The 22,180-nt window shown below is 43.2% G+C and overlaps 1 protein-coding gene across 1 annotated transcript; it reads left to right on the forward strand.

The window, feature by feature from the left end:
• The first annotated feature begins 18,796 nt into the window (after window positions 1-18,796).
• LOC130706443 (putative MAGE domain-containing protein MAGEA13P) lies at window positions 18,797-20,387 on the forward strand. Its single transcript, XM_057538498.1, has one exon. The coding sequence runs from the start codon at window positions 18,797-18,799 to the stop codon at window positions 19,856-19,858; it is 1,062 nt and encodes a 353-aa protein (XP_057394481.1). The 3' UTR covers window positions 19,859-20,387.
• The last annotated feature ends 1,793 nt before the right edge of the window (window positions 20,388-22,180 follow it).

Here is a 22,180-nt window from a genome sequence, read left to right on the forward strand (position 1 = left end):
TTTTTCTATAGTCTGTAATCTTTGGATAAGATAGGGACTGGCTGATCTTTGAAGGTTCGATAGGACGTCGTGATAATTTTGGCTATAGTCTCTGTGTGGGTTTATATGTGGGTATAGATTTTGAAATTTCCTCAATTCCTTCTGGGATTCCCAAGATAAATTTTCACGACGTATGATCTTCATCATACTCTTGGAATTTTAGAAATTTATTCCTGAATTCCCTTCCGCAGACGAGGCTCCACGGCCGTCGTGCTTGTGAAGGGAAGGAGAGGTACTGCTACAAACTGCTCCCTGCGGCCCATGGAAAGCCGTGTCCTCAGAAGATGCCTTGGTGAGTACGTTGTCAGAACGAGGGGTGTTTACTCATTTCGCGAAGGGTTTCTCAAAGAAGGTGTCCTGAAACACTTTCTCCTGCTACAGGGATAGCCTTGCAAGGAAGCCACTCTTCTCGAGTACACGTAGGATGCCTTCACCAGACCTCAGAGACATATGCATTGCAGTCCTGGTCCTTTCTGACTGTCCCAGTGCAGCACTGCTGGGTGGATACGTCTGTGCAGTTCTGGGGTTCGTTAATACGAAGACCACTACCCTTGTGGAAATCTGAGCCACATTCTACAATATCACCTTTATAAGGAATAAAGCTGATGTATTTTCACCTTATTTTTCATATTTCTTAGTTGGTTTAGAGTCAAGGTATGGAGAAGGGGTGTATTTTCAAGGCCCCTTAAAGACTCAGTCATTTTAGAGCAAGACCATAGGAATAGTGTGGGACCCGGCGAGACACAGAAAAGGGAAAGGAGCTGTGGATCTATTTGTAGACCCACTCCTGAGGGCAGAGTAAACACGTGCTCCATAAGGGCAGGTTGGTTCAAGAACTTTGAAGGGAGAGGGCCTGGGCTGTGCAACCTGTTTGTTCAACCAACCTCACTAATCAGGTAAGTGATTCTCTAGATAGAGGAGTGAGTGTAGAGAGAGGTTACATGGGTTTGGCCGTGGCTGTCCCTCCACGTGGAAGGAAATATTGCGAATGGAGGCTAGGAATTCCCCAGGAAAAAACAATGTATCGTTCAATTGACCCAGGTTTCTGCCTATTAAGTGACTATGATGTTTTAGGCCTGCCTCCCTGGAATAACTCTGAGATTTGTAAATGACATTTTTGCATATGTATCAAGATCATTGGGTGACATGATTATAGAGAGTTCTTAGTTCTCTGCCACAGATGGCTAACTGCTTAGCATGGGCTGTGAGAGTACACGTTCACCCTCAGAGGGAGGGCTAACTCATCTGCAGGAACCCTACATACTTCCCTGGGTCTCTGTGTTCTGATAATACACCCCTACTGTCTCTTTAAAGCAAACACAATTCCTGACGACAAGCACATGTTTTGTCCCACGAAACTGGACAGATTTTTTTGCCAGTTGCCGGGGTCCCAGTCTAGTGCTTCAAATTAGTGTGTTTTCCAAGTGGCAGCCTGAAGAGCTACGGTGTTTTGCTTTAAGCTAAAGACAAGGGGGTGGAGGAGGGTGGGGAGGTATTTACGGTGGTGGAGGACCTGCCTGAGCCAGGCGGTTACTATACTATAGAAACGTGACGTCAGTAAGGCGACCTTGACGACTTTTTAATGGAGACAGAAGCGGCCTGGCAAGGAGAGCAGGTTTCTCCTTTAGGTGTTTGGAACTGAGTTGGGAGAGTGGGTACCCGCGACGGGGGCTGGACCACCCTGCAGTGTGGGGAGACAAAGGGATCCACATCCAGGTCACTTCTTTCCCGCTTTGGGGGCTCGGTGCCCGGGCTGTCTCGTAGGCAAAGCCATTGGGGTCCTGCCCGGCCCCAGTGGGTGCGGTGTCCTGCTCCAGGGGTGTCCTCGAGCCACTTTCCTTCTAAAGGCAGGGGCGTGGGAGGTGAGACAGGTAACGACTCTCTCTGAGCCTCAGCTTTCCCCTCTGTAAAATGGGAATAAGGATGCTTTCCCTAAAGGGTCTCTGTGAACATTGAGCGATAACACGTGAATAAGCCGATGGTCCTGTGGTTATCGCAGGATCATGGATGTTTGTATGAATTCAGGCCACTTCTTATTCCTTTTCCACTTTGTTCTCAGGGGACATATGAGGAAAGGAGAAGAAAAAGGCCCTGGTGGGAAGCTCATTGTACCTTCTGGTGGTTAGGATCACTATCCAGTTGTTTCAGTGTCCTTGTCTCTAACGCAGTGCCTAGCACGGTGCGGGGCACACAGTTACACCAGTAAAGCATGGTGATTGCTGGATTTGTCTCTCCCTGTGCAGCTCCTCACGCTGGTGGCCTTGCTCATATCAGGTGTCTGAAGGAGGCAGGTTCTGAGCATCTGTGTCCTGATGGCTGCTGGAGCTTCTACTCCAGGTTCAAGGGCAGGAGAGCCCAACACTTCACATCTTTCTTTGGAGATGCCGCCTGGCTCAAGTGAGTTCATAGATCTGATAAAAGCATGTTGTGGAATAGCTCCTGTGAGGTTCACAAAATGTACAGAAGCTACTTTGATTTAATCATGGGAAAGAGGTTCAGCACTTGGGATTTCCATCAGCAGCTACATGCTTTGTAGTAACCCTTGAGGCCCGTCTGATAGAAGTCTTTTTTTCCCCTTCCTTCCTTCCTTCCTTCCTTCCTCCCTCCCTCCCTCCTTCCCTCCCTCCCTCCTTCTCTCTCTCTCTCTCTCTCTCTCTCTTTCTTTCTTTCTTTCTTTCTTTTTTGGTGCTGAAAAGCAATGGATTGTCCATTTGGGAAGGAAGTTGGCCTTTAACATTCATTAGTAATAAATATACCTAAATTGTTCTCACCTTTTACATAATAATCAGTGATTCCCTTGTATCTCTCAGATGAGTATGGAAATATGCAGTAGTTAGATCTTCCTAACAACTTGACATTGTAATGTAGATTCTTCCCTGGTGACTATGGTTGTTTTTCCTTTTATAATGACATTTTTAAAAGAACCAGACAATTTCCAAGTGTTAGTTTAAAATGTCAGTGATAGAATTTATTTTTAAAAAAGCATTTGTGACTTTAGAGTTTGCCCTAACAGAATGATACTCAGCTACATTCCCTGAAATAACCAGTTCCTCTTTAATATCATTATGATTTTCCTGAGATATAATGTTTTTATTTCTGTACTTCAGAAGGAAATGAACATCAACTTTCCCTAAATATTTGGGCATACTTTATTACATATGATTATTTTGGTTATTTGATGACATAGTGTGGATCTGTTAATGTACAAGAGCATAATTGTAAGAGTTTTTCACCTGATTAATTTGGGTTTTGCACATGTAAAATTATTTTATGTTTAGGCATTCAGATAAAATGAATTTAGTCCATAGTCCAAATTTGAGAAATATTAGTTTTCTTATGGCTTTGTTCTAGAAATATGTGATATTTTAACATTTTTCTATGTATGTTTGGTTTTCCACAAATATGCCAATATATAAATTTATAAGTATCTCTGTGTGTGTGTAAGTCATAATAGTATACATAGCATATATCCTATGTACAGGATACATCCATGGAAAATATTCTACTTGTTTTGCTCTTTCAGGAGGACCCTATCTCAGAGAAATAATTTTAACAAAGGAAATGCAGGGGAGTGGACTACTGACTTACAGAATAGAGAGGGTTTCTTGGTAAGACAACCAATCAAAACTCTGGCAAGTATTGGTATTGTTATGCAACTGAATCTACACATTTTACATACCCAAGGCTAAATTTTTATTAATGTTTAATTATGGAGCATCTATAAATAAGAAAGATTATTATTATTTATTTAAATGCCTACATTTAGAGCTTTGGAAAAAAGTTCAATCGGAAAAGCATAGAATGTACTGATGATATTGCCATCATTGCAGGTTGGAGCAGACGTTCATCAATCAATACGATATGGAAATGCTGTGTTCAAAAGTTTGGGGATGAGATTATGGAAAGAATCAATATCATTCTTAGTATTGATCTACACTGAAGAATAAAGTATGCATCTTTAGGTGTATCAGTATAATTAAAACTAGACCCAAGTCTGCAGAAAAAAATATTGATGTCTACATTATATATCACAAACTAGAAATCTATCTTCCATTTTAGTCATGCTAGACCTTCAGAACAGAATAGCCTTTCAATGACAAGTGGAATTAGGGACTGGTAAGAAGGAAAAATATTTCATCATTCCACTTGCTCCATCGTGACTGAGGACAAATCCTGAAAGTCCTATACAGTAGTGTAGAGAATATGAACTTGAAATTCATATAGCTCTGGATCAGAATTCAAATCCTGGCTTCAGGTTATAACTCCAGGCAACTTAAAGTTTTTAAGTTTTAGTTTCCTCGCCTGTACACTGGGTAACATATCTAATTTGTAAGAGTATTGTAAGGGTTAGATAATATAATGTTTGTAAATGTTTCTATCCCTGATGTTGCTCTTGTTAGTTCATTTTAACTGTTGTATAGTAGTCTGCATTTTGAATAAATTCAACACCTTTCTCTATTCTTGTACTCTTTTTTGTCTAGCTTCGTTTGTTCTACATCACACGATTTTGATATTTACCCATGTTGCTGCATGTAGCAGTTCTTTTCTCTTAGTTATGTTATATTCCATTATATGACTATCTTACAATTTATGTATTCATTCTACTATTGTTGCATATATATGAGTTGTTTCCAATCTTTGACTGTTACAAATAATGCTTCTGCATTCTTGAACATGTCTTTAAGTGCATATGTACACATTTCTTTAGGATATATACATAACACTAGAAATATTGAGTCATAAGGAATGCATATGTTCAGCATTCATAGATATTTCAAAATAAATTTACATATTTATTGTAATGATACATAGTCATATAACTCATGAATTGTCTTGTTGCTGTGTATCTTCATCAACATTCAATACTGTTATTTTGTTTAACCTGTCTGGTATCTGTATAGTGGTACTATATCAAGTGCTTAATTTGCATTTCTTTTTTGACAAATGTGGTTGAGCACTTTTTCATATATTTATTGTCCATTTGTATATTCTTTTGACTCAAGTACCTGTTCAAGTATTTGGCTCATGGTGTTGTATCTGTCTTAATGCTGTGCACAAATCTTTTATATATTCTGGATATGAGGCCCTTGTCCAATATATGTATTGCAAACATCTTCTCTCACTCTGTCACTTACTTCTTGCTCTTGATGTCGTTTGATAAACAATTCATAATTTTACCACAGTTCAATTTAAATTTTATTGTATAGTTAGTTCTTTTTGTGACCACTTTAAAAAATCTTTGCCTACTCAAAGATCAAAAGTATGCTTTCCTATATTTTGCTTAACGAAAGATCATTTTTTCACCTTTTACATTTAGGCTTATGAATCATATAGATTTGATTTTGTGTATCCTATGAGGAAGGGCTCAAGCTTCACTGCTTTCCATATGTGTGTTCAATTGATCTGGTACCACTTACTGAAAAGATCATCTAATCTTCACTGCATTGCAGTGGCACTTTTGTCATAAATCAGGTGATTTTTGTGTATGGATCTCCTTTTGGTACATCTATTATTTTCCATTGGTCTATAAGTTTATCTTTACACCAAAATCAAAAATTTTATTACTTTAGTTGTGTAAGTCTTATATCTGGTAGTAGAAGTTCTCTAAATTTGATCTTCATGATTGTCTTGCCTGTTCTTAGCATCTGCATTGCCATGTATGTTTTAGAATTATTTTGTCAATATCCACAAAGAAACATGTTCAGATTATACTTCGAATTGCATTAGCTCTATATATCAATATAGAAAGAATATCTTTACAATATTGAGAATTTAAAACCATGAACAAAGTTTCTTCCTCCATTGATTTAGGTCTTTAATTTACTGCAGTCATGTTTTACAGCATCCTATCTAGAGGTCTTATGCATCTTTCATTAGAGTTATTTCTAAGTGTTTGATATTTTTGATGCTATCATAAATTGTATTTCTTTTAAATTCATTTTTAAATCATTTGTTGTAAGTATATAGAACCAAGACAAACTTTCACATACTGACTTTATATACAGTAAATATGATAAATTCACTTATTAATTCTAATAGTTCTTATGCAAGTTTTTTGCATTTTCTAAATACACAATCATATCATCTTCCATTTCCACTTTCATATGTTTTATTTTAATTTCTTACCTAATTGCACCAGTAATTCCTTTGATAGAAGTGTTGGTAGCACAGATCTTTGTCTTATTATTTATCTTAAATGGAAAGATTCCAAGATTTTACCATTATGAATGATGACTACAACAGTTTTATACACATACATGCACACAAAAATATTGTTAAGTTGCCACATATCAAGGTAGTCAATTAGGACAATGAGCCAAACTGAGAGAAACAACCAAATCTCTGTTCACTTACCATGACAGTACAAGCAAGAAGTAGAAAGAGGCACCAGCTCCTCAGTTTTCCATTTTCCCCCCACAGCATGGCACGAGGTGAGGGTCAGATGACATGAGGGGTACACAGGGGGATTGTCTCGCTGCTCAGGCACTGCAAATTAAGGGTTCCTGCCTCTTTACGAACCCAGGGCCTTGGAGAAAAGGGAAGGACTGAAAATGGAAAACTACTGAGTCAAGATGGAGAAAAGTGCCTCAGCCAAGGCCCCAAAATCATTAGGTCTTTTCTAAGGCACCTGGAAAGTGCCTCGGTTAAGGCCCCTAATAAAGTCTCTGAATAGTGGCACCTGGGCTAGGAATGCAGCTATGCGTATAATCAAGGCTGACCCAGGAGGGTCTGAGTCCTCGGCTACAAATCCCTTGATGAATTAACCACTGCTGAGGTATATGAGGAAATAAGCTCATAAATTTCATATAAATTGCCCTTCGTCACACATAAAATTGCAATGATGCTAGTACATGACATATCACATTTTTATTAGGGTTGGTGTAAGTTGGAATTCCACAATTTTATGTATCAAGGACTGAAATAAATAAAATCAGAAATCAGATAGGAGATGCAACACATGATACCACAGAAATACAAAGGATCATGAGATTACTATAAACAGTTACATGCCAACAAACTGGATAGCCGAGAAAAAAGAGATACATTCCAGAAACATACAACCTACCAAGACCGAATCATGAAGAAATAGAATATCTGAGCAGACCAATTACTAGTAAGGAGATTAAATAATTTATCAAAAACCTCCCAACAAGGAAAATCCAGGACCAGAAGACTTCACTGGTGAGTTCTTCCAAAGACTTACAGAAGAATGAATACCAATCCTCAAACTCTTCCAAAAAAATAGAAGAGTAATGAACACTTCCAAACTCATTTTATAAGGCAAGCATTACCTTGACACCAAAGCCAGATAAGACACTGCAAGAAAAAAATTATAGGCCAATATCACTGATGAACATAGATGCAAAAATCCTCAACAAAATATTAACAAACTGAATTCAACAATACATTAAAGGGTCATACACCAAGATGAAATGGGATTTATTACAGGGATGCAAGGATAGTTCAACATCTGCAAATCAATCAAAGGTGACATACCACATTAACAAAAGGAAGGAAAAAAATCATATGATTATCTCAATGATACAGAAAAGCATTTGACAAAATTCAAAACCCTTTCATGATAAAAGCTCTCAAGAAACTTAGTATAGAGGATACATACCTCAACATAATAAAGGCTCTATATTATAAGCCCATAGTTCACATCATACTGAATGGTAAAAAGATGAAACTTTTCCTTCTAAGATCAGAAATAAGACAAGGATGCCCAGTATCACCACTTTATTCAACATAGTACTTGAAGCCCTAGCCAGGGTAATTAGGCAAGAAAAAGAAATAAAAGGCATCCAAATTGGAAAGTAAAATTTTAATTGTCTCTATTTGCAGAAGACATGATATTTTATACAGAAAACCATAAGACTCCACCAAAACACTGTTGGACCTAATAAAAAAATTCAGTAAAACCTCAGGATACAAAATTAAAATACAAAAATCACTTACGTTTCTATACACTAACAAAAAACTATCAGAAAAAGAAATTAAGAAAACAATTCTATTTATAATAGCATCAAAAAGAATAAAATATATAGGAATAAATTTAACCAAGAAGGTGAAAGATCAGGACACCAAAACTATAAAAATTTGTTGAAAGAATTTGAAGACACAAATAACTGAAAATATATTCTGTGCTCAAGGATAGGAAGAATTAACTTTGTTAAAATGTCCACACTATACAAAATGACCCACAGATTCAATGCAATCCCTACCAAAATTCCAATGGCATTTTTTACAGAAATAGAAAAAACAACCCTAAAATTTGTATGAAACCACAAAAGACCCCAAATAGCCAAAGCAATCTTGAGAAAGACTAGAGCTGGAGGCATCACATTTCCTGATTTCAAACACCATTACAAATCTATAGTAATAAAAATAGTAAGGTATTGGCATTAAAAACTGACACATAGATCAATGGAACAGAATAGAGACCCCAGAAATAAACCCATGTATATATGTCAATTAACTTATGACAAAGGAACCAATAATGTACAATGAGGAAAGGAAAGTCTCTTCTGTAACTGGTGTTGGGAAAACTGGATAACCTCAGGCAATATAATGAAACTGGACCTCTGTCTTACACCATACACAAAAATCAACTCAAAATGGATTAAATACTTGAATGTGAGACCTGAAACTGTAAGACTCCTGGAAGAAAACATAGGGAATAATATCCTTAACAATGTTGTTATCAAAGATTTTTGGCTTTGACAACAAAAGCAAAAATAAACACGTAGGAATACATCAAATTAAAAAGCTTCTGCACAGCAAAGAAACCATCAACAAAATTAAAAGTCAACATACAGAATGGGAGAAAATATTTGCAGATTATATATCTGATAAGGGACTAATATTAAAATATATAAAGAACTCAGGGGGGACCTTCAAGATTGTGGAGAACACATAGAGATCACATTCCTCCTGACAAATGCATAAAAAAATACATCTACATGTGGAACAACTCCGACAGAACACCTACTGAACGCAGGCAGAAGACCTCAGACTTCCCAAAAGGCAAGAAAATCCCCACGTACCTGGGTAGGGCAATAGAAAAAAGGAAAAACAGAGACAAAGGAATAGGGACAGGACTTGCACCTCTGGGAGGGAGCTGTGAAGGAGGAAAAGTTTCCACATACTAGGAAGCCCCTTCAATGGTGGAGATGGGGGGTGGGCGGGGGGGGGGAAGCTTCAGAGCCATGGAGAAGAGCACAACAACAGGGGTGCAGAGAGCAAAGTGGAGAGATTCCCTTACAGAGGATCAGTGCCAACCAGCACTCCCAGACTGAGAGGGTTGTCTGCTCACCCGCCAGGGCGGGCAGGGGCTGGGAGCTGAGGCTCGGGATATGGAGGTCGGATCCCAGGGAGAGGACTGGGGTTGGCAGCGTGAACACAGCCTGAAGGGGGCTAGTGCACCACAGCTAGCTGGGAGGGAGTTCAGGAAAAAGTCTGGACCTGCCTAAGAGGCAAGAGACCATTGTTTCCGGGTGTGCGAGGAGAGGGGATTCAGAGCACCGTCTAAACAAGCTCAAGAGATGGGCACGAGTCATGGCTATCAGCGCGGACAGCAGAGACAGGCATGAAATGCTAAGGCTGCTGCTGCAGCCACTAAGAAGGCTGTGTGCGAGCACAGGTCACCATCCACACCTCCCCTTCTGGGAGCCTGTGCAGCCCACCACTGCCAGGGTCCCATGATCCACGGACAACTTCCACTGGAGAACACACTGCGTGCCTCAGGCTGGTGCAAAGTCACCCGAGCCTCTGCTGTCAGAGGCTCGCCCCACATACTGTACCACTCCTTCCCCCTGGCTTGAGTGAGCCAGAGTCTCCTAATCAGCTGCTACTTTAACCCTGTCCTGTCTGGGCAGGGAACAGATGCCCTCAGGCAACCTACACGCAGAGGCGGGGCCAAATCCAAAGCTGAACCCCAGGAGCTGTGCAAACAAAGAAGGGAAATCTCCCCCAGCAGCCTCAGAAGCAGCGGATTAAATCTCCACAGTCAACGTGATGTACCTGCATCTGTGGAATACCTGAATAGACAACGAATCATCCCAAAATTGAGGTGGTGGACTTTGGGAGCAACTGTAGACTTGAGGTTTCCTTTCTGCATCTAACTTGTTTCTGGTTTTATGTTTATCTTAGTTTAGTATTTAGAGCTTATTATCATTGGTAGATTTGTTTATTGATTTGGTTGCTCTCTTCCTTTTATATATATATATATATTTTTCCCTTTTTCACTTTTTGTGAGTGTGTAAGTGTATGCTTCTTTGTGTGATTTTCTCTGTATAGCTTTGCTTTTACAATTTGTCCTAGGGTTATGTCTGTCCATTTTTTTTTCCTATAGTTTTTAGCACTTGTTATCATTGGTGAATTTGGTTTGCTCGCTCTCTTCTTTCTTTCTTTCTTTTCTTTATTTTACTACTTTTTTATTTTTAATACTATTTTTATTATTTTTTATTTTAATAACTTTATTTTATTATATTTTATATTTCTCTTTTCTTTCCTTCTTTTTTTTCCTACCTTTTCTTCTGAGCTGTGTGGCTGACAGGGTCTTGGTGCTCCGGCCAGGTGTCAGGCCTGTGCCTCTGAGGTGGGAGAGCCAAGTTCAGGACATTAGTCCAGCAGAGACCTCCCAGCTCTACATAATATCAAACAGTGAAAGCTTTCCCAGAGATCTCCATCTCAATGCTAAGACCCAGCTCCACTCAACAACCAGCAAGCTACAATGCTGGACACCCTATGCCAAACAACTAGCAAGACAGGAACACAACCCCACCCAATAGCAGAGAGGCTGCTAAAATCATAATAAGGTCACAGACAACCCAAAACACACCACCAGACATGGTCCTGCCCACAAGAAAGACAAGATCCAGCCTCATCCACCACAACAGAGGCACCAGTCCCCTCCACCAGGAAGCCTACACAACCCACTGAGCCAACCGTAGCCACTGGGGGAAGACATCAAAAACAACGTGAACTATGAACTTGCAGTCTGAGAAAAGGAGACCCCAAACACAGTAATGCCACTGGCATTACTACCACTACCACTGGCATTTTTCACAGAACTAGAAGAAAAAATTTCACAATTGGTACTGAAACACAAAAGACCTCGAATAGTCAAAGCAACCCCTTTCCCTGGGATCTGACCTCGGAAGCCCGAGCCTCAGCTCCCAGCCCCCACCCGCCCTGGCGGGGGAGCAGAAACAGAGGACTTTTATACTATGTAGAGGACTACAGTGACACGTGCTGTCTTCAGATCTGCGCCCACCAGACCAATATCTATGTTCAAACCTCAGCATGGCCCCTAGAATTAACAAGTGCACATAACAAGGTTGCAGGATACAAGGTCAACAAACAAAAGTCAATCAATTTCCATAGAGGGTACACCATTTTACATTCTCACCAGCAATCCAAGAGTTTTTAATTTTTCCACATCCATGCTAACACTTGTTATTTTTCATTTTTAAAAATTATATCCACATAGTGGGTGTGAAGTGCTGTCTTATTGTGGTTTTGATTTGCATTGGCCTAATGACTAGTGATGTTGAGCATCTTTCATGTGCTTATTGGCCATTTGTATATCTTCACGGGATAAGTATCTATTCAAATCTTTTGCCCATTTTTATTTGGGTTACAGGCATGCCTCATTTGATTGTGCTTTGCAGATATAGCGTTTGTTTTTTTTTTTCCAAATTGAAGGTTTCTGGCAACCCAGCATTGTCAGATGATAGTTAGCATTTTTTAGCAATAACGTATTTTTTTATTCAAGGTATGTACATTGTTTTTTAGACATAATGCTATTGCATACTTAATAGACTACAATATAGTATAAACATAACTCATATGCACTGAGAGGCCAAAAAAATTTGTGTGACTCGCTTTATAAAGTGAGTATGCTATACGTATTTGATCTTGTATCTTGCAACCTTCCTGAACTCATTAGCTCTAATAGTTATTTTGTGTGGGGATTCCATAGGATTTTCTTATATACAATCTCATGTCATCTGTGAATAAAAATAGTTTTATTTCTTTCTTTCCAATCTGGATGGCTTCTGTTTCATACTCTTGCCTAATTGCCCTGGCTAGAACCTTCAGTACAATGTTAACTATAAGGGGTAAAGGCAGACACCCTATTTTCTTTCTGACCTTAGGGGAAAAGCTTTAAGTCTTTCAACAATTAAGTATGGTGTTAGCTGTGGTTTTTTTTTGTAGATGCCCTTTATTAGGTTTAAGAAGTTCCTTTCTAGTCCTAGTTTATTGAGGATGAATTTATTTTGATGATCATATGAATTTTATCCTTTATTCTACTGACATGTATTTCAATGTGGTATGCCTGTCCTGGACCTATTTGCCCTCAGATCTATCCCTCCCTCTTCCCCTGCTCTGCTCTCTATTATGTAGGAGCTGACATCTGCAGCCTGTAATTCCTAAGCTCACTTACATTTTGTTGCCATCTTGGTTTAGCCGACTGGTGGCACCAGCAGGAGATAACAACCCAGGAGAATGAAGCAGTCGGAGTCCTTTTTGCTCTATATCAGGTGGCTTCTCCCTCCACGGCTACATTTTCTCCACGGCTCCAGCTCCCCTAAGACTGGCCCACCATGGCTTCAGATCCTACTGAATGCAACACTTAGACTCCAGTAACACTATCATCTTTCTTTGTCCTTTCAGGCTAGAGGTGGGAGTGAATTCCTCATGTTGCTAATTGTTGGGTTTCCCAGCTCTCCCTTGTTTAGCTTTTCTCTCAGTTGTGAAACCAATCCCCTACATTAAATTCCCTGTGTTATATATTTACTTTGGTTTCTATTTGCCTGGACAATCCCTGACTTACATGTGGCCAATCATAGTGACAGATTTTCTAGCATTAAACTTCTTCACATTCATGGGATAAACCCAACTCAGTCACTGGCAGTTAAATATGTTTGTGTCTGTTATAATTAATAACAAAAAAAACAAAAACAAATACCCCTGGATCATGAAACATCCTCGAAATATTCTATCTCTTTTGTCCTCTTTAAAGCCTACTCAAAAGTTTTTACACACTTTAGTGTGTGTATACATACACATACATACATAAATTCTAATAGCATAAGTAATACAGTGATACCCTCAACTTGTAAAATATTCAAGCAATACACATGAAGCTATAAAATACTATCTGTATGATACAGCTCAAGTGATACTCAGTGAGAAATGTATAGTTTTCAATAGATGTATTGGAAAATAAGAAATATTTAGAACAGCCAAGTACCTCAAGAATGTATGGAGTGAATAGTATATTCAACCTAAAGAAGTAGAAGCCAGGAAATAATGAAGATTAATGCAGAAGTAATGAAATAGAAAACAGCAGAGCCAATGAACACAACACATTCCTCTAGAAATACTTATAAGATGGTCATATTTGCAAATATCAATGATTACTAAAGAAAAATCAGGAACAACACATGAAATAAACTTGTACAAAATTTAGATGAAGGGATTTTAATATAAGGGAACACAGCAAGTTCCCTCAGGATAACCAAACCGTGGACAGGGAAAGGTTTCCACATATAGAGGTATTTCAGCTAATAGCACAAGAAGGAATGAGAGAATGAACATTCTGTGACTCTTAATGGATTGATAAAGGTGATAACCATGGACTGCTGACATCAACACAAAGAACGACCAGGCATTATATACCTCCTAATGGAAGTACACCACCTAGGGAGTGGTCTTCTGGAAGAGAGAAAACAAATTTTTCTAAGGCATACTCCCAAAAAGGGAGAGGGGAAATTATGCAACTCATTTTCCCCAGCCAGCTCTCCTTGATTCAAAAACCAAATGTGGACATCCCCACCCCCACGAAAAGAACACTTGAGCCAAGCTCATTCACACAGTAGTAAATATTTTACAATAGCATAGTCAACTGAGCAGTGAATTAAATGAGCAAATGGGCTGTGCCCAAGAAATGAAAATATGATTTAACATTAGAAAATACTTTCAATTGTAATTCCCTACATTAACAAATTAGAAGAGAAAAAAAATTTTGATTGTGCCAATGGGTATAGAAAAAGCCTTTGAAAGAAATTCAGCATGAGTTCATGGTACAAACTTCTGGCAAACTAAGAATAGGAGGGAACTTGCTTTTCCTAAATTCTACAGCAAACATAGTTAGATGTGAAATGTTAGAAGCATTCTCATTCAAGTCAGGAACGAGACAGATACTCTCACCTCTACTGTTCAAATCTGCACTGGAACACAAAGCCAGAGATATGGATATCAAAATAAATAAATGAATATTGAAACGAAAGAGATACTATTTGGTAACAATATCATCAACTGCCTAGGAAATTAAAAGGAATCAGTGTGTGGAATATTCAAATAAATAAGGGACTTCAGAAAGAAAGTGTATGGGAGGACAATATAGCAAAATCAAGAGCCTTGCCACACAAAAGCAATAACTAATTAGAACATGTAACAGACAATATCCCATTCACAACAGCAACAAAATCCAGAAGTCACCTAAAAGGAATTACAAATCACAAGACCTATGATATCTTTATGGAGGCAAACATAAACGTTTACTGATAGATTCGGATTTTTTAAAAGTCCCAAATAGGGCTTCCCGGGTGGTGCAGTGGTTAAGAATCTGCCTGCCAATGCAGGGGACACAGGTTCAATCCCTGGTCCAGGATGATCCCACATGCCACGGAGCAACTAAGCCCGTGCGCCACAACTACTGAAGCCCGCACGCCTAGAGTCTGTGCTCTGCAACAAGAGAAACCACCGCAATGAGAAGCCCGCACATCGCAACGAAGAGTAGCCCCCGCTCGCCACAAGTAGAGAAAACCCGCACGCAGCAACGAAGACCCAATGCAGCCAAAAATAAATAAAAATAAATTTTTTTTAAGTTAAAAAAAGAGTCCCAAATAAATAGGCGTATACCATATTCATTGATGTGAAACGAAATATTTTAAAGACGTCAATTCTCCTCGAGTTATTTACAGATTTAGTGCCTTACCTGTAGTTGCCAAAGTGACAATCAAGTTTGGGCTGTTGTCTTCCACTCCCAGAATCAAACCTGGAAAACCATAGAAGGGAGAATGAAAGCAAATAAGCAATGAGGTATTAGTCTCCTAGGGCTGCTGTATTAAACTACCTTGAACTGGGTGACTTAAGCAACAGAAGTTTATTCTCTTACAGTTCTGGAAGCCAGATGCTCTAAATCAGTTTCACTGGGCTGAAGTCAAGGTGCTGGCAGGGCCGCACTCCCTCTGAAGACTCAAGGGGAAAACCCATTCCTTACCTCTTCCAGCTTCTAGTAACTGCTGGCATTCCTTCGCTTGTGGGAACATGACTGCAATCTTCAAGGTCAACATCTCCAAATATCTCTCTGCTCCATCTTCACATTGCCTTCTCAGTTTGTCGATTCTTCTTCTGCCTCCTTCTTGTAAGGATACATGTGATTGTACTTAGGGCCCACCTGGATAATCCAGGCTAATCCTCCCACCAAAAGATTCCTAATCATATCTGCAAAGACCCTTTGCCCAAAGAAGGCAGCATTTGCAGGTTCTAGGGACTGAGATACGGTAACTTTGGGAGGGCCATTTTTCAGCCTACCAAAAATATCAACAACAAAGCCTTAACAACAAAACATGAGGAACCCTTGGGGGAGAATGAAGAACTGGTACTTGGTGAGAGTGAGGGGGGCAGCAGGCAAGTTTGGGAGGGTCCATAGCCTGAAATTGATGGCAGATGAAGGTAGGTGGGAGAAAGATTAGGTTGATTGACACAGTATGACTCCAGAGCCTGTGTTAATCACCACCTGAAACCACTTTAGTGAGTGCAGCCTGGCCTTAAAAAATATATTTTAACAAAAAGGATGTACTAAAAATGGAATAACAACTATAATGGTGAACCACACTTACACACACGCTTGGTAGAGACATAAAACATTTCTTAATATCAATGAGGCTTAAGAAAAATGGAAATTACTATACTGGACAATGCAATGTTAGATAACCTCAAAAGAGTAGGAAGTCTCCAAATCACACTGCTCAGCCACTTCAGTACAGAAAATAAACTTTTAGAACAAAAGTATGTTTCCAAAGTATATGTCTGGCGGGTGAAGAGACCCATAGGAAGGTGAGCTGCTTTTCTGAATCTCCACGACCCGTCATGGGCGCCACTGCTCTCCCATCTAGCACCTAGCCTGGGAACCAAAACCTTTCTCTGAAAGGTTTGCAGACGGGCAAATGCTCACAGCTGGCAGAAAAGAAGGAATCTCCGAGAGAGCAATTAATCAAGGAGCCAGCAGCCAAGAGGAGCACTCTCATGAGTGAGGACAGAGCGATCCAACCCCCGCCCCCAGAACCGTGTGTACCCCGCAGACTCCTCCTCCATCCCTGATGTTATCCCCGGGAGACTCCTGGCAGGTGTGTCGGGATAAGCACCGCCCCCCTCATTTCCGACTCTGGGAACCCCGTGGTGCCAGCCTTGATTGAGGGGAGCTCTCAGGAGGAGGGGCTCCGGCCATTCCAGGAGTCAAAGTGCTGATCCCGTGGGACGACTGAACTGACCTGCCAGACAGAACAGAATGGGCCGCAGCCCTGTCTGAGCCCGCTTTCAGCCCCTGGATGTAGTGTTTCCCGACTTCAACCTCTGGAATCTGAAGATGAGGCTTCAACTGCTATGACTGCACTCAGGCCAGCAAAGGGACGAGTCCCAGACTCTGCCAGTCGCCAGAGTGAGGACCCTGAAGAAACCTCCCCCTGCAAACAGAGGGTGATCCCACAGACACCTGCCTTTTCCATCTGCCTTTGAGGCCCCAGGTATGGTTGACAGACAAGCCCCACCCCCCTTCACACTTAAGGGTCAGGGCCTCAGGGAGATGGTGCCCTTGACCTGAGGGACACATCCTCAGACCAGCAGAAGGAAGGGGTCCCGGGCCCCGTCAGGAGTAAACAGGAATGCCTTGAGGAGGACTGAGATGCCCCCCATCTTAGAACCAGAGGGGTCCCTAGAAATTCACCCCGACCAGTGTTGTCAGGCGCAGAGACGCCGGCAAGTGCTGGAAGGATAACCCGCTCTCCCCATTCCGGGTGGCGGATCTCAGGAGGTGAGACGCTCGGTCTGAAGGCGCCAGCATCAGGTCGGCAGGGTGAGAAGGCCCAGATCCCGCCAGGCACGAAAGCGAGGCCTATAAGGACGGGCCGAGGGGACCGCCCCCCGGGACCGCCCCCCGGGACCGCCCCCCCCGCCCCGCCCCGCCAGTGCCGTCAACCGCAGGAAGTGTTCCCGGATGTGATGTTTCCTACTTTCGCTTTCAGAGTCTGAAGGAGGAGAGGCTTCATCGTGGGGGTGCGGCCTGGGGTCAGCGTCGGGAGGAGTTCCAGGTGTCTCCAGGCCTCGAGGTGAGGGCCTTGAGGGGCGACTAAGGACAGTTTTCTGTGCAGAGCGGGCCCCGCGGAAATCCTGCTGCTGTGCTCAGCCCTGGGCACCTCCCCGACGCTCCGCCCTGCCGCGGCTGAGGGAGGAGAATGCAGGAGGCCTAAACGCTGTCAGGAGCAGCTGTGACTGCACTGAGGAGGGCTGAGGGGACCTCACCGCAGAGAGAGGGCGGCCCACGGAAACCCGCCCTGCGCCTGCTCCAGCCCTGGGAGACTCCGGCAGAAGCAGCTGGGAGTGGCGTCTTGGCACTTTGGTCTCGGGGAGGTCTGAGTGGATGTCAGGTGAGGGCGGGGCAGGGCGAGCTAAGAACCTGCCAGACGTAAAGCCAAATACCCTGATAGAGATCGGAGGGTACCCCCACCCCGAAACAGAAGGGCCCAGTCCCTGCCGTCGTACCCGAGGCGCACAGGGCAGAGGAGGCCGGTTGCGGTAGGCTATGGCTCCCACCGTGGGGCTGGGAGACGTGGTCCCTTGCAGAGACGCAAGCAAGGCTTCAACCTGAGGATGCAAAGCCTGGCCAGCTGAGGCGTAGTGTGGAGCAGCCCTGTCAGGAATAAAGATGGATCACGTGATGGGTCCTCCTACCCTAGATAAAGGCGGGCCCCACGGAAGCCCACGCAGCCCCTGCTGGTAGCCCTGGGAGGCCCTGGGCAAGTGGGGTCGGATGTGGTGCCCCCTCTCTTCCTCCTCAGGGTGATGTCAGAGGGACGTCAGCAGAGTGATGGGGCCCAGACCCTGGCAGGGGAAAGACCGGACTCTGAACAGCACTGAGGAACCATCCTCCCGAGAACAGTGGGGACATCGCAGAGGCTGGCCCCACTGCCCCTGTCAACGCTGGGGGGCCCACGACTGTGCCTGTAGTCTGCATCCTGAGAAGCCCTCTCAGTTCTCCTCCTAGGAGTTCTAGGAACCGGGAGGCGAGTGCCTTGGTCTGAGGCATGTGTCCTCAGGTCAGCATGCGGGAGACAGCCCAGGCAGTACCAGAAGTCAAAGCAGAGGTGCACACCCTGAATGTCTACCAAGGCCCCGCCCACCCCAGAACAGAGAGAATCCACAGTGCCTGACTCTACCCAGCCTGCTCGCAGCCCTGGAATCCTCGGGCTGCACCCTGAGGAACTATCTCACTTCCTCTTTCAGTTCTTAGGCCAGCCAGGACAACAGGAGCCCTGTGGTGCCTGGGAGCACCCCTAAAGAGGAGCCCTGTAAGTCACCGTTATCAGAGGCGCCCTGGGAGAGTTTCTCAGCTGAGGCCACTGACACCCTCCCTCTCTCCCCCAGTGCCCCACCCTCCTGTTGGCTACCTCCATCACAAGTCATCATGTCTCTGGGTCAGAAGAGTGGGCACTGCAAGCTTGAGGGAGACCTTCAGACCCCCAGAGAGGCACAGGGCCTAGAAGGTGTGCAGGCTCCCATGGCTGAGAAGGAAGAGTCCTCCTCCTTCCCCTCCTCTCCCTCGTCCTCCCTCACTCCTTTGATCCTGGGCACTCCAGAGGAGGTGCCTGCCACTGGGGCACTGAGTCCTCTCCAGAGTTCTCAGAGAGCCTGCTTCTCACCCACTGCCACCACAGCCACTCCATCGCGTCAGTCTGATGAGAATTCCAGAAGCCAAGAAGAGGAGGGGCCCATCACCTCCCAGGCTCCACCAGATCCTGAGTCCTTGCTCAGTGATGAGCTAAACAAGAAGGTGGCTGAACTGGTGCAGTTCCTGTGTGTCAAATATGTAACAAAGGAACCCACCACAAAGGCAGAAATGCTAACAAATGTCATCAAAGAACACAAGGACCACTTCCCTGTGATCTTCAGCAAAGTCTGTGGGCGCATGGAGGTTGTCTTTGGCATTGAAGTGAAGGGAGTGGACCCCACCAGCCACTCCTATGTGCTCGTCAAAACACTTGACCTCACCTACGATGGGATGCTGAATGATGACCAGGGCATGCCCAAGACCGGCCTCCTGATACTTATCCTGGGTATGATCTTCATGGAGGGCAACCGTGCCCCTGAGGAGAAAATCTGGGAAGTGCTGAATATGATGGGGGTATATGCTGGGCAGGAGGATTTCATCTACGGGGAGCCCAGGAAACTCGTCACCAAAGATTTGGTGAAGGAACAATATCTAGAGTACCAGCAGGTGTCTGACAGTGATCCTCCGCACTATGAATTCCTGTGGGGTCCAAGGGCCTATGCTGACACCAGCAAGATGAAAGTCCTGGAGTTTTTTGCCGAGATCAGTGGGTCTGACCCCACTTCCTTCCCATCATGGTATGAGGAAGCTTTGAAAGATGAGAGAGCCCAGGCCAGAGCTGCCACCGGGGATGATACTAGTGCCACAGCCAGTGAAAGTTCCAGTGTCATGCCCAGCAGCCTCTCCTGCCCTGAGTAAAGTCCGAAGCAGATTCTTCAGTCTTCGTTTGAAGACAACAGCCAATGTTCTACGTAGTGGAGGGCCAGAGTGGATCTGGAAGGAACAGTGTATAGCATCTTTGTGTTCCTGTTGTATATGGTTGATTTCGAGATTTATCTTTTTTTTTTTACTTTGGCTTTTTTTCAAGTATTGTTTAATTAGCTCCCGAATCTAAGTTTATGAATGACAGTGGTCACACATTTATAGCTGTTTATCGTATTTAAGAATAAGAGTTTTACAATTTTGCAAAACACATTGAGAAACCCCCCATCTTTTCTTGTGATTTGAAACAAAATAACAAGGCGTTAGAATAGGAATTTCCTTGGAAACCTGAAAGAGCCCAACAGTAAAATTGAGGAGTTCTAGGAATAGATGAAAAAATGTGAAGGATGGCTAATTCTTGGGTTCACGTATCTCTTTTAGTCTGTTGTTATGTAAAATTAAATGATATGTACCTGGATATGCTTGGCTTATTCAAGAATGTGAGAGAAAGTAAATCTTAAATCTTTCTCGCTGGTTCATTTCTTCGCCAAACATTAATTGAGTATCTGCTCTTTGGAAAGCCGTATGTTAGAGGTGGGGATCCTAGGCTAAGCAAGACACACCCCTCCCAGAGATTGGCAGGGTCTAGGTGCAGCAATCAGATCAGGAAGATGGCAAAATGTCCTCTAGGAGCCAACAAGGTAAAAGAAGGGGTGAGGAGGTGGGGCTCCAGGGGAGAGCAGTCAAGTGTAAATGCCCTGAGCCAAGGCTGCTTGAGTCTTTGCTGGGTGGTGGCAGGGGCCTAACTCTCAAAAGCTGTGTCTCACAGTTGAGAGAAATGTCTGCCATGGAACTGCTCTTAGCAGTTCCTTTTGGATCCTGGATAAAGCAGAGAGAAATCCCTACCTGAGGCAGGTATGGAAAGTGTCCTGAACTCTTGTAAAAACCCAGTGCAGTCGACACAGTGCACGAACTAGGCGTTCTACACAAATCATCTGCAAGGATTTCCTGACAAATAGGACGATACTCCCTTGAAGTGATACCAAGAAGTTGCTAGGCTGGCATTCTTTTCCCTGGCCTGAGAGAGCCAAAGCCTTCTACATTAAAATGACATTATAATTAGGTTATCTTGAGTGCACTTTGGCCAAATCTAAACAAGGACTAGATTTTTGATGGGGGTAAAATGAAAATAGCACTTTTGGATGGGAGAACAGCTGGGAGGGAAGGAAAGAGTCTTTGACTTGAATTCTAGGAGCTTTGAGTTGAATCCATCTGGGGAAGACTAACCCACACCTAAATGAAATTACATATTATGTAAGGGAAATTTTACAGAGTTTTGCTTATGAAGCAGCATATTTGGCTGATTTGGCGTCCGTATTAGAGCACTGCATATTCTCTGAGAGGTCTGGATAACAAATTCCCAGAGGAGAGGATTGAAGAGTCTGGGGTCAAAATAATATTAGAAACAACTGCCATCTGTCAGGAGCTCAGCCAAGCTGGAGTGAAAGCTAAGGTGTCAAAGTAGATGCTTTAAAGCAACAAGGCGAACACAATAGAGTTAAGACTTTGATCACTTACTGTGATGATACAGGCAAGCGTGTAAAACAGGAGAAAGTCCCAGTTTCTCCTGTTTTGTTGTCCTCTGTGGAACAGTGCACCAGTCAAGGGTCAGATGGATGAGCACAGACGTCGGGGCTCACCTCCCTGTTGAGGGAGCCAGAACAAAAAGCTCTGGCAGTTTTATGGATCCTGGAATGAGAGGAAGCCAAGGGGGAAAGGCTAGGAGTGGGAAAAATAGGTCAGAAACGTGTGTTCAAGGTTTCGTCCTCCCTCCTCCCCCCATAGGGAGGCCTCAGCAGAGGCCCCAGAGTAGATCTCTGTCCAAGGCCTCAGATAAAGACATGAGAATGAAAGCACAGGGGTCAGAATGCAAATAGGAGACCAGAATGCCCTGCCAGTGGTGCCTGCTGCCTTGACCGCAACCCTCTTCAGAGACTGCAATCCAGCGGTTGTGCACCAGGCCTGGTGTGGGGAGGGCAGCTTTTCTCCGTGAGGCCTGCCAGGTAAAGCCTTTGTAGTTGCCTATGGTCAGGCCTGAAAAATCACTCATTAGGGTTTTAACCAGAAGCCCGACTCCTCACCGTTAGAGACCAGATATACGCCAGGGACTGTGCCAGGAGCTTGACATACCTTACATTCCAACAGTCCTGCAAGACAGGGCTCAGCAAATTCACTTCGCAGGTGAAGAACCAGACGCTCATAGCACTGGACAATTTCCCCAGGCTCACATGGCTAGTAAGTGACCAGGCTGAGACTAGA

This window comes from Balaenoptera acutorostrata, chromosome X (assembly GCF_949987535.1).
Source record: "Balaenoptera acutorostrata chromosome X, mBalAcu1.1, whole genome shotgun sequence".
NCBI classification, from domain to species: Eukaryota; Metazoa; Chordata; class Mammalia; order Artiodactyla; family Balaenopteridae; genus Balaenoptera; species Balaenoptera acutorostrata.

Bases quoted from the DNA above. Each gene is read 5' to 3' on its own strand.
- LOC130706443 (XM_057538498.1), top strand. From the start codon at position 18,797: ATGTCTCTGGGTCAGAAGAGTGGGCACTGCAAGCTTGAGGGAGACCTT.